The 13,860-nt window shown below is 38.3% G+C and overlaps 1 protein-coding gene across 1 annotated transcript in view; it reads left to right on the forward strand.

Annotated features, from left to right (window-relative positions):
• Positions 1 to 4,135: 4,135 nt before the first annotated feature.
• The window catches only part of gad3 (glutamate decarboxylase 3), a 33,595-nt gene continuing 23,870 nt past the window's right edge, over positions 4,136 to 13,860 (forward strand). Inside the window, exons 1-2 of the mRNA XM_036556379.1 lie at positions 4,136 to 4,240; positions 7,838 to 7,979. Coding sequence (XP_036412272.1) covers positions 7,853 to 7,979 — 127 coding nt within the window. The 5' untranslated portion in view covers positions 4,136 to 4,240; positions 7,838 to 7,852. The remainder of the gene's footprint in view (positions 4,241 to 7,837; positions 7,980 to 13,860) is intronic.

The raw sequence follows: 13,860 nt of genomic DNA on the forward strand, positions 1-13,860 counted from the left end.
TAAACTTGTTGCATTAATCCTGATTCATAGTTATTATGCAGCTCAGCTAAACCTTTACCATTTATACAATGGAAAACTGGAAAGCTTAGATTTCAGTGGAGATGATGATTCATTTCTGCTTCAGAAATGTACTTTTGGTGGTGAGTCTTGCTGTTTGTTTTAATGCATTGTTACAATATTATTTCAGTAAAGTTACAGCATCCACACTATAAAATGAGTTGAATTCACTTTAAAAATGTGCAAACATATCGCAAAATGTAGACTTATTGTTGAATAACATTAGAATTTAGCTATAGGTACTTTCTATTTATCAGTCATCCACACTTCTTTAGCATATAAAGTTAACCCCTTAACATCCCCAGGCTTATTACATACTAAGGCTTATAATTTAGTAACTACAAGGACTTCAATGCAAACTGGTTGAGCTATTCTTAGGTAATAAAAGTATGCAATAAAACTTTGGGTCCGCCGGCCTGTTAAGGGGTTAACTTAACTGGCAGTACTCTTTTTTTCCAGTTATGTTTTTTCTGTTTGCTCTCTGTTTACTTAGGTTAATTTTACTCATCCTAGCTAGGTCAACCTCTCATTTAATTGTGCTTTGTTGCAAATATTTATCCATATGCAAAGCATCGATATCAACTGTGAAACAACCCCATTATTATGTTTGTGTGCGTGCGTGTTCTGCTGAAAGTACACTGGCGCTATATGGCTGCCGCTTTATATCGGTTTTCTGTTAGCTTAGTATTGTTTGTTTTGATGTTTACCATCATATCCACTGAGATAGTGGCTGAGAGCGGTTTTCCAACTGTGGCTCGGGGGCTTATTGGACTGGCTGTTTGGGTGACGCTGCATCGCGGCTGCAGGGCTCTCTGGACTGATCGACGTGGCATCGCATGACCTGGGCTGGCTGCTTAGTTAATGCTGTACCACAGCTGTGAGGCTGCCTGGACCGGTAGTGTTCGGCTGCATGAGCAGCGCTACGCCGCAGCCACAAGGCCTCTTGGGTCAGCTGCTTGGGTAACGCTGCATTGCAGCTATGAGGCTGCCTGGACTGGTGGTGTTCGGCTGCAGGAAAATGCTACCCCTTTGTGGCAAAGGGACATCTTCAGTCTTTCAGGCTTCCCAGTCCGGCCTCCTGTGTGATGCATGAGACTTTCCCCCGCTGCGAACGACTCTTTCTGGGCTAGCTAGCTGAGTGACTCTGTGCTGTGGTCACTGAAATTTCTTCCGCTAGCTGTGGGAACCGTGGAGTGTGTGTGTGTGTGTGTGTGTGTGAGTTCTGTATTATGTATTGTTGATTATGTATTGATTGTAAAGCATCCTTGAGCATGGGAAAGGCACTATAAAAGTGATGATGATGATGATGATGATGTTTGTGCATGACACAACTATATTGTTTTTCATTTTATATTATTCTTCTCTTTTATTTTTATTTTTCTGTCTGATTTTTGTGCGAAACTCGTTCCACAGTTTTCAAAATATCAACACTGTTTCACTTCCAGATTGTCCAATCTGATTGTGTGATTCGGGCTTGTATACAGCTTTTTGATGGGATGCAAGGATTTCATACAAACTTCGTTAAATTCCGAAATTTTTTTCCCACAGGAATGAATGTAGTGGAAAAATTACACAAACATCTACGGTACTCCTGCTAGACCAAAAGACATCGTTTACACATCCTATCTCAGAGCAGGCCCCCCAAGCGCAAATTAAATGTTGATCTGTTTGTCATTTTTTTCCATCCCTCATTTCTCCCATTCATTTTCTCCACCACACAAACTCTGTTACTTCCTTGCCCTACAGCCACCAAACTAATTGAAATCACTAAGGGTTGGACCTCAAACTGTACTGCACAGCCATACTGACCCGCACTCCTCTATGTGTCATTTTTTCATCCCTTGTTCCTCTCATAGAGTCCCATTTATTTTCACCCAAACCCCAGCCCAGGTTTTTCCTTTGCTCAACAGACACCAAAATGCATGTACTTACTAAGGGCAGGTCCTCAAGTTCTAATCCACAGTCATACTGACCCACACTCCTCTATCTGTCATTTTTTTATCTCTCGTTCCTCTCATAGACTCACATTCAATTTCAACAACATGTAGCCAGCACTTTGCAACTCCTTACAAACAACTACATAAACACCCTATACACCAAGGCAGCTGCCTAGCAACAATTTAGCAACCACATGGGATACCATAGCAATTGCCTAGCAACACCATAGCAACCACCTAGGATAGCATGCTAAGGTACCTAGCAACAACCTAGCAGGAAGTGGGAACCATTTAACCTTTTTCAACTCTTTGAGAATACCGGTGATTCCAAAACGCACTTCGTCATATTCTTCATAACTTTCATATTTTTTAAGCTATGTTCAAAAGGTGGGGGTCGTATGAGGCTGTAAGTGTCTTCTTTCCCGTCAAATAGATGGGTGATGTAATTTTAAACCCTTATACTAAAAGAAGCTGAACTCTGAAAGTTGACCCATTTTTCCACAAATCTGGGCTATAAACTATAAACAGGTGGCGTCTCTTCAGTGATCTGCTCTGTAAAAATTATTTTCATAAAAAAATACAAAGAGCGTCTAAGATTTTTGGCTTTCAGCAGTAAATTGTAAGCATATAGCAATATGTGTATGATCATACAACACATGTTCTGTTAATTTGAGGGGAGCTTTTTACAAAAAAATAAATAAATAATCAAAAAAAATTTAAATTTACATTCATTGTAAACTGAATAATTTGCCTTATAATTTGGGCATGTGAATTCAGATGGACAAACCAAAATATACCCTGGTCAACCATTCTGTGTTTCCTTCTGGAAATGCGCGTTTCTAGTTTTATTTGATTGTTTAATACAGTAATGAACAAATGGTGGTGTGTGCAATGGCTGCATATTATCTTATCCATTTCTTCATACAGTTATGAAGAAATGGATTAAACAAGAGTCAGACATTTCTGAGAACTCATCTTACTTTATGTATCTTGCCAATCTTTTCAGAAACTGCTCGGGGGTTGTTATTCACTGACCAATAGCATTCCTGGCTACAGGCTGAACTGATAAACCTGGACATAAAACATCATGGTGAGAATAACAAAAATACATAAAATGTATCCGACTTGAAGTTCTAGCATGAGCATGTGCTTTGACAAAAATAACATTATGCAATGAGAACTAATGAAAAAAATAAGAGTTAATTAACAGAGCCCAGCAAAACGGCTAAGAATGCTGGGAAGCTTTTTGGGCAAAAGACTCTTCAGTGTGTAGGACTTACCCAAATTAATTTATCTCAACTAGATTTACTTTAGTAACTCGGGATTATATAAGAAATAGTGTGTGTTAATAGATTTGCGTTAGTAATTTTAACAAATGGATAAACAAAAAAAAGTTAGTGCAGTTGTTATGTTTTACAGTGAAAGTGGTTAATACAGTATAATCTACCTGTAATTGTTTTCACAGAATTTAACACTGGATGCTGTATAAAACTGTACAAACCGTTAAAGTATAATACCAGCTTGAACATGGTACATTATTGCACAACAGACAGAAATTCTTAAGTGTGTCTTAACATGTATTGTTTCGTCACAGTTGTTTTGATGTTGGCTGGTTGCTCAGAGTCAACGCACGTCTTCTAGTGCTCTAAAACAAATTCATAAATATGTATAGGCTAATGTGTGCCAAAATAATGTTTATTTCTCATGTGCTGTTGCTGTTTACTTTGCATTTTTTTTATTTTTGATATTTCATTGTTCTCAGCTTGGTTGGCCAGAGTCAATACACCACTCCTAGCCCTTTTAAACACATCCGTAAATGCTTTTTGAACTCTTTTCTTCAGGAAATAGAGTGTAAAATATGCAAGAAATAATGTTCTGTAATGAATAGAGTAGAACACTTTGATCCTACCAGGGAATAACAAAGCTGATAAAAGCATCTTTTGACTTTCAGCTAAGCTCCCTTTTCATTGCTCTTAGTCATCTGTCTGTGGTGATGAAGGGCAGAATATGTACACAAACCCCCCGTGCAAACAAAAGGATAAAACGATGCACAGGCTGGGGATGTGTTCAATCTTACATCAGAACCTGTTTGAGCGTCACATACCAGGTGTAGGCCACACCCCGTTCTGCTGCTGGCTGATGTCTCAGGTTCGTCCCAGATGAAAACACATAAAGGTGTAACCACAGATAGACATGATTACTTCTAAAAGTGGAGGCAGCATCAGCAGGTACTTTCAGCTAACAAGGTAAGTGGCACACAGATCTCGCTGATTTAGTTCCATGTTTATGTATTTATTCCTCTGATTCTTAGAATTCCTTATTTGTCCTTCAGCAGGATGTGGGCTAAGCCTGAGCATTCACTTACTGATGTTTCTTAAAACCCAGGAGGAGTAAGCTCTTGCGCTATTACTGCCATTTTGCTGTACAATTAGATATAATCATGTAATTACAAGTTAATTACACAGTAGTTACAATTTAATTACTTTGACATTCAAATTACATTTTAAACACTGTAAAAAAGTTAAGTACTGAGCTGCTGTAAAATTATGTAATTATGTAATTCAAACAATGAGTTGACAGAGTAGAGGACAGATTCTTGTTCCCTTAGCTTACTATTATCAGGTAATTTAATCAATTAGAATTTGAAGGCAATCCAAAATTTATATATATATATATATATAATTATATATATATATATATATATATATATATATATATATATATAAAATTTTTTATGTGAAGGATAGAGTTTATATTTAGATTTTTATCTCAATTTATTTATGTTTAGTATTTTATTATTGTTTATATAGTACTAAATGTAACCTTGTTAAGTAATTATCAAGGTTAATTACTTTGTTAATGCTCTTCTTATTGCTTCTTTTCTTGAGTGCCTTGCTCTCCCTTTGAATTTCCCCAGTGTGATAAATAATAAAGAATTATCTTATCTTATCTTATCTTATCTTATCTTATCTTTTATACCAACAAATATCATCTAGCACCTTTAAGACCAGAATAGCTGGCTTCAGAGTGTCTTCACTGGAAAGCCACTCTGTGATCAGGTATAAATGTGAACGTTAATAGTTCCATTTAATTAAAAAGAGTGTCAGGGCTACAGTGCTGTCGAAGCACTGGCGAGGAACATGGCATAACCTGCACTTTAAAGTCAGAGGAAAACTCCATTCATGTGCTCAGGATGGGCTGTCAAGATTCCTCAAATCACATCTTTGATTTGATTCTCACAGGAAAAGTTTTTTTTTTTTCATTTCTGAAATTAAAAACTGGATTTTGTCCTAAAATATTCCCCTATAGCAGTTACAGCTGAGAAATGCTCGAAATGTTTTAATCATTTGCATGTCACTGCTGTCAAAACAAAACCTCGTATCTCCGAAATGGTAACTTCACAGGAGAAGGAAAAAACCTACTTCACTTTTAATGTAAATCAATGGAACCAGACTTTTTTCCAAGGATAATTTTTGCCAGTTCTTTTGGTCCATTCCTCATGAATTTACATACAATGTAAAGGGCAACAGGTATTTTTAAATTATGACATAAATAGAGATTTTGTTCCAACAGCAGCGATATGTAAGATGGGAGTTGCAGACCTTTTCATGCTCCACCCACAAACATTTTTAGTAACTTTTTTCTATTTTTTTGTGTGAAAAGTGTAAAAAGTCATACTATGCGGACAGACTGAGTGTAGATTATTGCTATAGTATCAAACTAGCATTAGCATGTTGGTAAATTCTTTGTTATTTCCAGTCTGTCTGGTTTCAGTTTGCTATAACAACATAATCTAGCTTGGTAGGACATTTGTTGGGTCTTATTGCAAAACGTATCATGCAGTGTGTGACAGTCTGTGTTGAACTGCAAGTTAGTTAAGCGTGAGTCAAATCACAAGTCAGTTAGGGGTGAGTTCAAGTCCTGAGTCAGTTAAGGTCCGAGTTTACTTGTGAGTCAGTTAAGAGTGAGTATGAGTTGACTCATGATTCAGGTAAGGGCAAGTCCAAGTCAAGTCACATATCAGTTATGAACTAGCATTAGCATGTTGGCAAATTCTTTCTCTGTCTGGTTTCAGTTAGCTACAACAATGTAATCTAGCTTAGGACATTTGATGGGTCTCATTGCAAAATGTATCATGGACCCCTTTTGAAAAATGTGTTTATGAGTGGGCTTTACACATACAGTTGAAATGTCAATGCTCTATGATGATTAGTACCACCTTTATTAGAGAAATCCACAAGAAGACTAGGTAATAAAGGGAAAATGGAGCTGCAAATTTAAACGGTTGAAAACAGTTGAACTAGTACTATTACCAAGACCAAGGAATGCAAATGAACCCTGTCGACACTTCAGATCGCATATTAAAGGAAGTGCTATTTACACACAGATAATAAACAAGATATAGGTACAGGTAGTAAGGAGGGGGTAGGGCCAAGAGCCAGAACAGTGACCAATCAGGAGTAGATTTGGAGTGTCTTAGGTTGAACCAAACTGCTTTTTACTTTTTTACTGTGTGCTCTTACCAGAGATGTTCATGGATTCTGAGTCAAATCTCGAGTCTCTGGGGTGTGAATGTGAGTTGCGTTTTGAGTTTTTAGTAGATTATTTTAGTTTTAGTCCCATTTTAGCTACAGGCACTCCTACTGTTAACCTGTCAGGTTTGACACGGCCTTAAATGATGAGCCTTTCATTAAAGAAAACCCCTCAGGTTAAAGGACAGTAATGAAGCTCTATACGCAGTACATTCAGTGCTGAAAGGAAACAGCTCAGAGCAGTTGGTTAGCATAGCGTACTTGCTATCCAAATTACATGGTAGCAGACATTTCAAGTCACCTTTGCTTGTCTCAACACTGCATTTACTGCATGTAGTATTTTGTTCTGTCCAAGTCTAAGTCAGATCATGAGTCGGTTAAGTGTGAGTTCATTAGAGTCATGAGTCTTTTAAGGGCAGGTCAGTTATGGGCGAGTTTGAGTCAAATCACAAGTCAGTTAGGGGTGAGTTCAAGTCATGAGTTAATTAAGCACAAGAATAAATCAATTTAATAGTCAGTTATGGTCAAGTTTAGTTGTGAGTCAGTTAAGGGTGAGTCTAAGTCGAATTATGAGTCAGTTAAGAGTGAGTACGAGTTGAGTCGTGATTCAGTTAAGGGCAAGTCCAAGTCAAGTCACAAACCAGTTAAGAGTGAGTCCGAATTCAGTTGCAAGTCAGTTAAAGACAAGTCTGAGTCAAACCACAAGTGAGTTAAGAATTAAGCTGTCAGCTTATTAAGTATGAGTCTGAGTTGAGACATAAGTCAGTTAAGGACAAGTCTGAGTCGAGCCGCAAGTCAGTTAAGGGAGTGTCCGAGTCAACCCACGAGTCAGTTAAGGGAGTGTCCGAGTCAACCCACGAGTCAGTTAGGGACAAGTCTGAGTCGAGCTGCAAATTAGTTAAGGGGGTGTCCAAGTCAAGCCGTGAGTCAGTTAAGGGCGAGTCTGAGTCAAGCCTCAAGTCAGTTAGGGACAAGTCTGAGTCGAGCTGCAAATTAGTTAAGGGGGTGTCCAAGTCAAGCCGTGAGTCAGTTAAGGGCGAGTCTGAGTAGAGCCTCAAGTCAGTTAAAGGAGAGTCTGAGTAGAGCCGTGAGTTTGATAAGGATGAGTCTAAGTCAAGCCATGAGTCAGTTAAATATCTAATCTAATCAGAAGTATCTCCTGAAAATGAGTAAATTGTAAATAATATCCTTTTGTCTGGAGGTTAAATAAGTGATGGGGGGGTAAGAGTTACTTTAACAGTACTGTATAGGTTATGCTACACATGCTATAGGACTACAGTGTGTGGTGTGTGTCTGTATGTTTGTATGCAGATTTCAGTGAACTCAATGGAAATCAAGCAGGATGTCAGTCAGCTGATAAACTGGAGCAAACAGGACGGAGGTTCATTTGCAAATGCTGATGAACCCGATGGACAGCACTCAGCCAGTGACTTCAGCAGCGTCCATAGCAAAGGTGAGGCACTGTGCCAAACTCTGAGATGAAAAGGTGTTGAAATCTCAAAGCCTTTCCTATTCAGCATTCAGCAGCAAAACAGAACACACATCTGCCCAGAAATCCCTCTCCTCCGCCGTAATTACGCTTGTCCTAACTCAGAGACACGCAGTTGTTCCCAATAGAGATACTTCACAAGGTTGCAGGAGGATTCACATAAATCATTTGGACACGCTACATAAACACTGACGATACTTCATAGTTTTGACAGAGAAATAACTTTTTGCTGGGCTGGTTTCTCTGTAAATAGTTGTTCAGTCCACTCAGAAACCAAAGAGCAGGCCTTATCAACTCTCTCAGTAATTTTTCTGTTCATGCCCAGTTGCTCCAAAAACGTACTTTACAGGCTATTGAAAATCTAGTTAGCATAGTACAAATAAAAACATACATTTATGGTGAACTACCAAAGACAATTCCTCTGCTGCTTCTTCTCCTTTTTAACCAGCACTTGCACTTCAGAAGCTTTTATTGCTGAGTCACTTTTAATAATAAACAACACTGCATTGTGTGTGGGTGCATTACAGAGATTGGCAGCACTTTCCACCAACTTCTGGTCTCTAATTCAGTTCATTTAAATTTTATATGTATAGCGCTTTCTGCATCAAACAGTGTCCCAAAGCTGCTTTCCAGAAATGCAGATACAGCATTGCCGAGGGAGATGGTGTCAGGAAAGGCTCCCTAAGTTTATAAGGGAGAGACGCTGAGAGGAACAAAAACTCGGAAGAAAATTTGTACAAAGAACACGAGGAAGAACAATGAGAGGAACCAAGACTCAAAAGGGGAAACTTTCTAAGAACATGAGGAAAAAAAGCTGAGAGGAACAAAGACCCAAAAGGAAAAACTCTCTAAGAGCATGAAGAAGAACTACTGAGAGAGGAACCAAGACTCAAAAGAAAGACTCCCCAAGAGCTTGAGGGAGAACCACAGACAAACTCCCTGAGAGTATCAGAAAAAAACACAGAGAGGAACCAAGACTTAAAAGGAAAAACCATTGAGGGAGGAATGCAGAGGAACCACCAAAAGGAACCGAGACTCAAAAGGGTAAACTTGCCAAGAATATGAAGAAGAACACTCAAAAGGAAAAACTCCCTAAGATGGTGAAGAAGAACCACTCAGGGAGGAACCTAGACTAAGATGGAAAAACTTCCCAAGAGAATGCAGAAGAACCCACAAAAGAAACATAAAAGGGAAAACTCATGCATGACGGAGAACCACTGTCAGGAACCAAGACTCAAAGCTGGCAACTTCAAGAGAATACGGAAGAGCCCACGAAAGGAACCAGGACTCAAAGGGAAAACTCCCTAAACGCATTATGGAGAACCTCTAAGAAGAACCAAGACTTAAAAGGAGAAACTTCCCAAGAGAATGCAGAAGAGGCCATAAAAGGAACCAGGACTCAAAAGGGAAAACTCCCTAAGAGCATGAGAAAAAAAGCACTGAGAGACAGCAAGACTCAAAAGGGGAAATTTCCTAAGAACATGAAGAAGAACACCCGAGGAACCAAGGAACCAAGACTCAAAAGTAATATAAACTACATACAAAACAGTATCAAAGCTTATCTAAGATGGAACACCACATCAAAGATAAGCAAGTCTACATACTCTTACTGTTTTGCTGTGACACCATAATTTCTTCATGTTTTTGAATGTGTTCGATCTGCCGTCTCATTTATGCAAATGTTTTATGCAAAGTTGCTAGTGGGATACACTTGCTTTGTAGTGGTTGGAGTGCAGAGGTGTAAAGAGTACTAAATTATTTTACTCAAGTAAAAATACTGTTACTATGGTGAAATTGTACTCAAGTATAAGTAAAATTACTTGTGTAAAAATCCACTCAAAAAAAGTAAAAAGTAACTTATTTAAAATGTACTTTGAGTAAAAGTTACTTTTAAACTGTATGGTTGGCAGATACATGGTCATCTAGGACACTTCCCAGGCAATGCATACAGGACAATAGCATGTATATAACATTTTTAATTTCAGATCACCTTTACAAAATTAAGTGCATTCACAAATTAAATTAAACCATGAAATAAACAATGCATAAATAATTTTAAATGGAATAAAAATAAAAAATATATATATAAAGTGTTAAATAAATAAATACATAAATAAAAAATACAATTAAACTGAAATAAAATTATACAAAATATGCTAACAAATAATCAAACATGTCAATGGGTGACCACATTAATAGTTTTTCCAAACACTAGCAATGAATGGCATGGAAAAAAGGAATTGAATAAAAAAAAAAATAAAAAAAAAAATAAAAAAACTAAAATTTCCCTTCTTTGTTTCCATAGAATGAGAAAAACTCTGGTACCCCATATAACTAAAAGAGGTTCTGCTACAATATGCAACCAAACAAGTATGTAGTATATATACTGCATGTGAGAGGACTGATTGACCTGCAGAAAAAAAAAACAAAAAACATTTAGATGGGTGAAATCAGCACACCTGTTCACACACAAAAAATCCACAATTGTGGAATTTTTGTAGATTATTACTCCGTGAATTTACTGTTCAGTTTGAGCAGGAGCTGGTTTTCAAAGTTAGCACAGCTCAGTCTTGCTCGCTTTGCAGTGAACACCAGTCCAGCACAGCTGAACAGACGCTCGCAGGCGGCAGATGCAAGCAGGCCAGTATTGAGTTTTAGGGACAGTTTTCTGATGTACGGAAATGAGTTTAGTAGGTCCATCTTGTCCGAGACACAATCAAGGTATCCGTCAAGCTCCCCTGTACTCTGTGTCCTTCTGGATTTCATTGAAGAGAAGAAATCATCTTCATCTGATGCTGCCCAACTGTCACCCTGAGTCATTTGTTCAAGGAGAGTTTTCACGTAGGCTAAACCTGTATAACAACAAATGTGACAAATACAATGACTTATGTTGAAACATAATTCTTCATGGGCCTAACATCCCAACAAAAATGTTTCCCCTACAGTAGATATGTAGTCAAAATCATGATGCCTATGATATTGCACGAATGCAAGATGACATGTAGAGCACACAGGACTCAGAGTCATTTTTAGTTACCTCCATTTTTTTTTTCAATTTGCTTTTTATTATACTTAGAAATTTGGGGAAGTTCTGTATTAAAGTGATAGCAAAACCTACTAGCCGCTATACATTTTGATTAATTCCATAGTCTTTCTTAGCATTGTGTAAAGATGCAAGTGGTCAATATGTTAATAAAAACCTTTGTTGCTTTCGTTTTACTATTATTAGTAATACTGTTATGAGCATATCCTACAAGTTCTTGTTTGTCTACAGTCAGAGGATTTCTATGTTAAATTTGACAACTGCATGCCGACTCTTAATGTGCCCATACCTGCCTCTATGACCTCAGCATTCTCAGTCCAAGTGGTCTTCAACTTTGGCAGAAGGATTCCTGCAGCTATTAGCTCAGGGTCCTCCACCATCCCACCAAAGCGCTTCTGGACACCATCCTGAATGGCTCTGATGAGTGGCAGACACATCTTGGAGGAAGCTTCCATCCTTCTGAGCTTTGCTTGTAGCTGGAAGATCACAGGAAGTAGCCTTCCCATGTATGCACTTGTCTCAGACTGAAGGATGTTTAAAGCCGTCACCACAGGCTTCATGGCAATACAATACTCATTCAAGAAGGCGATTTCAGCTGGACTCAGCCTGTACAGCACATAGCAAATGTTAAGGTATGTTTGCAGGAATCTTTTAATATGGAAATTTTCAAGTAGGTAAAAAGACAATGAAACACGTTTTATTCATTAACACTAATGCAAGGTGGGAAATTAACGCCCATCACCAACCAAAAGCAGGTGATTTTGTTTAGAAGCCAGTAAAATAGTTTAGCCAGCTACCATATTTAGCATTTGATTTTAATGAGGCTGGTAAAAAGAGTAGCAAATACCGACGAATTCAGTAATGTACCAGACAGTTCATTTTGCAGGTTGCATAAACCCAGGTGAATCAAAATTAAAGCCAATATCCCCTACTGAGTTTACCATTTAACGTCTTTGTAGTCATTAAAGGGAGATGCAGAGGAAAGGAACAGAGATGAGCTTAAAGCAGAAATTTTAAACAATACTCACATTGTCACACCAAACTTTTCACCGACTTCCCCCTCCTGCTGCAAGATCCGTAAGATTCTCTCTACAGCCATATATACAGAGTTCCACCGAGTTTGATTTGGCCGGATGAGCTGGAGCTTGCATTCATCTTCAACAATTTCTGCGGCTATATATGACCGGCCTGTTTTGTTCCACAATGCTTGGCATTTTCCAAAGGCTGCACGCGATAGCCGTTTGTATGTACCATTCTTTTCTTCTGCCTGGGCAGCATCTGTCGTGGCAACTAAGTTTAACAGGTGGGCTGCGCATCTTTGATGTTGGGGAAGCTGGTATTCAAGACCACTGTCTTCGTCCAAGATGCTGAATGTGTCCAGGTAGTCTGTCTGGAGCTCTTCAGAAGAATCTTTCTCCAACTCCGCCTCCTCAGATGGATCCTGACTGCCAAACACATTGAATGCTTTAATAAAGTTCGAACCATTGTCAGTCGTGGTTCTCACCACCTTCTCTCTTATCTTGTACTGAGAGTGAATGTCATTAAGGGCACTGGCTAGAACATCAAAGGTGTGGGACCCTCTCAACCTCTTGCAGGCAAGTGCAGCAGATCTTGTTTCCAATGTTTCTTCATCTATCCAATGAGCAGTGACACCAATATAACTTCTGTGGTGCACTGTCCAGCAATCAGTGGTGGTGGCAACATAGGTAACTGTTCTAAGATGTGATATTAAATTTACCTTCATTTGAGTTGCAGCTTCCTGTATTTTAGTTTGAAGAGCGGGTCTAGAAAGGACCTTGCATTCAGCGTTGACAAAAGATTTTTAAATGCAGGTTCTTCAACAACAGAAAATGGATTGAAGACCCTCACAAATAAAGCGGATCATAAGCTTGTCAACTCACTGCTGTGGCACACGTCTGGAAGCACTAACTTCAATCACATCAGATATCTTTGTTTGCTTGCTTGGGACATTTGCTGGTCCATGGTCTTCCAGGGTTCGCTTTCGTGCTGCTACAAGGCCACTGTAGGCCTTTAGCTTAAAAGGATGTTTCCTCTGTAAACAAAACCATCAGTGTGAATGAATATAAGCAATGTGCCTTTATCATACAGCTGGAGTTTATTACATTCATACAAAACTTAGTATTGACTTTTGATAAAGTACATTCCTTGCTTACAGATGTGCCTAAAAATAAAATTATTTGTTTGAAAAGCACATTGTTATAGTAATTACATTATAAACAATTGATACCATCTGATTTTCATATTGTAATTTATAAACATGGTACACGAAGGGTGCATATATAACTTTCATTTTGTCTTATCATACATTTCTGCCTGAAAGATATTGAGCAACATTATAATGCCACCTCAGCTGATGGATAGCCAAGCTAATGAATTTTTGTACCATGTTATCTTTAGGACGGAAACGATAACAGAAGAATTACAATAAATTACTTTTGCCCCTTTAAGTAAAAAACGCAACATGACAGCGTTCACTATAACAGGAAAGATTAGGTCGAATAAAAATGTTGATTCCCATCATTTGTGCTCCTTCACAGCACAACCTCTATCAGGTCTGAGATCAAATAAACGTTAGCATTAACCGAGCGAGAATCGTAGCTAATGTGTCTGGCATGGGTGTAGCTTAAAAACACAAAACGTTAGCTTTTGAAAGCTAGCTTTTCCTAGAACACCAGTTCTATAGTTTTAACCAAGTTTTGCTACCAATACCCTGTGAACCAACATCAGCAAAGTTACTTACTCAAAGCTCATTACTACAGATAAATCTGAAATTCGGTGGCT

Source organism: Colossoma macropomum, unplaced genomic scaffold (genome assembly GCF_904425465.1).
Source record: "Colossoma macropomum unplaced genomic scaffold, Colossoma_macropomum, whole genome shotgun sequence".
Classification (NCBI taxonomy): Eukaryota; Metazoa; Chordata; class Actinopteri; order Characiformes; family Serrasalmidae; genus Colossoma; species Colossoma macropomum.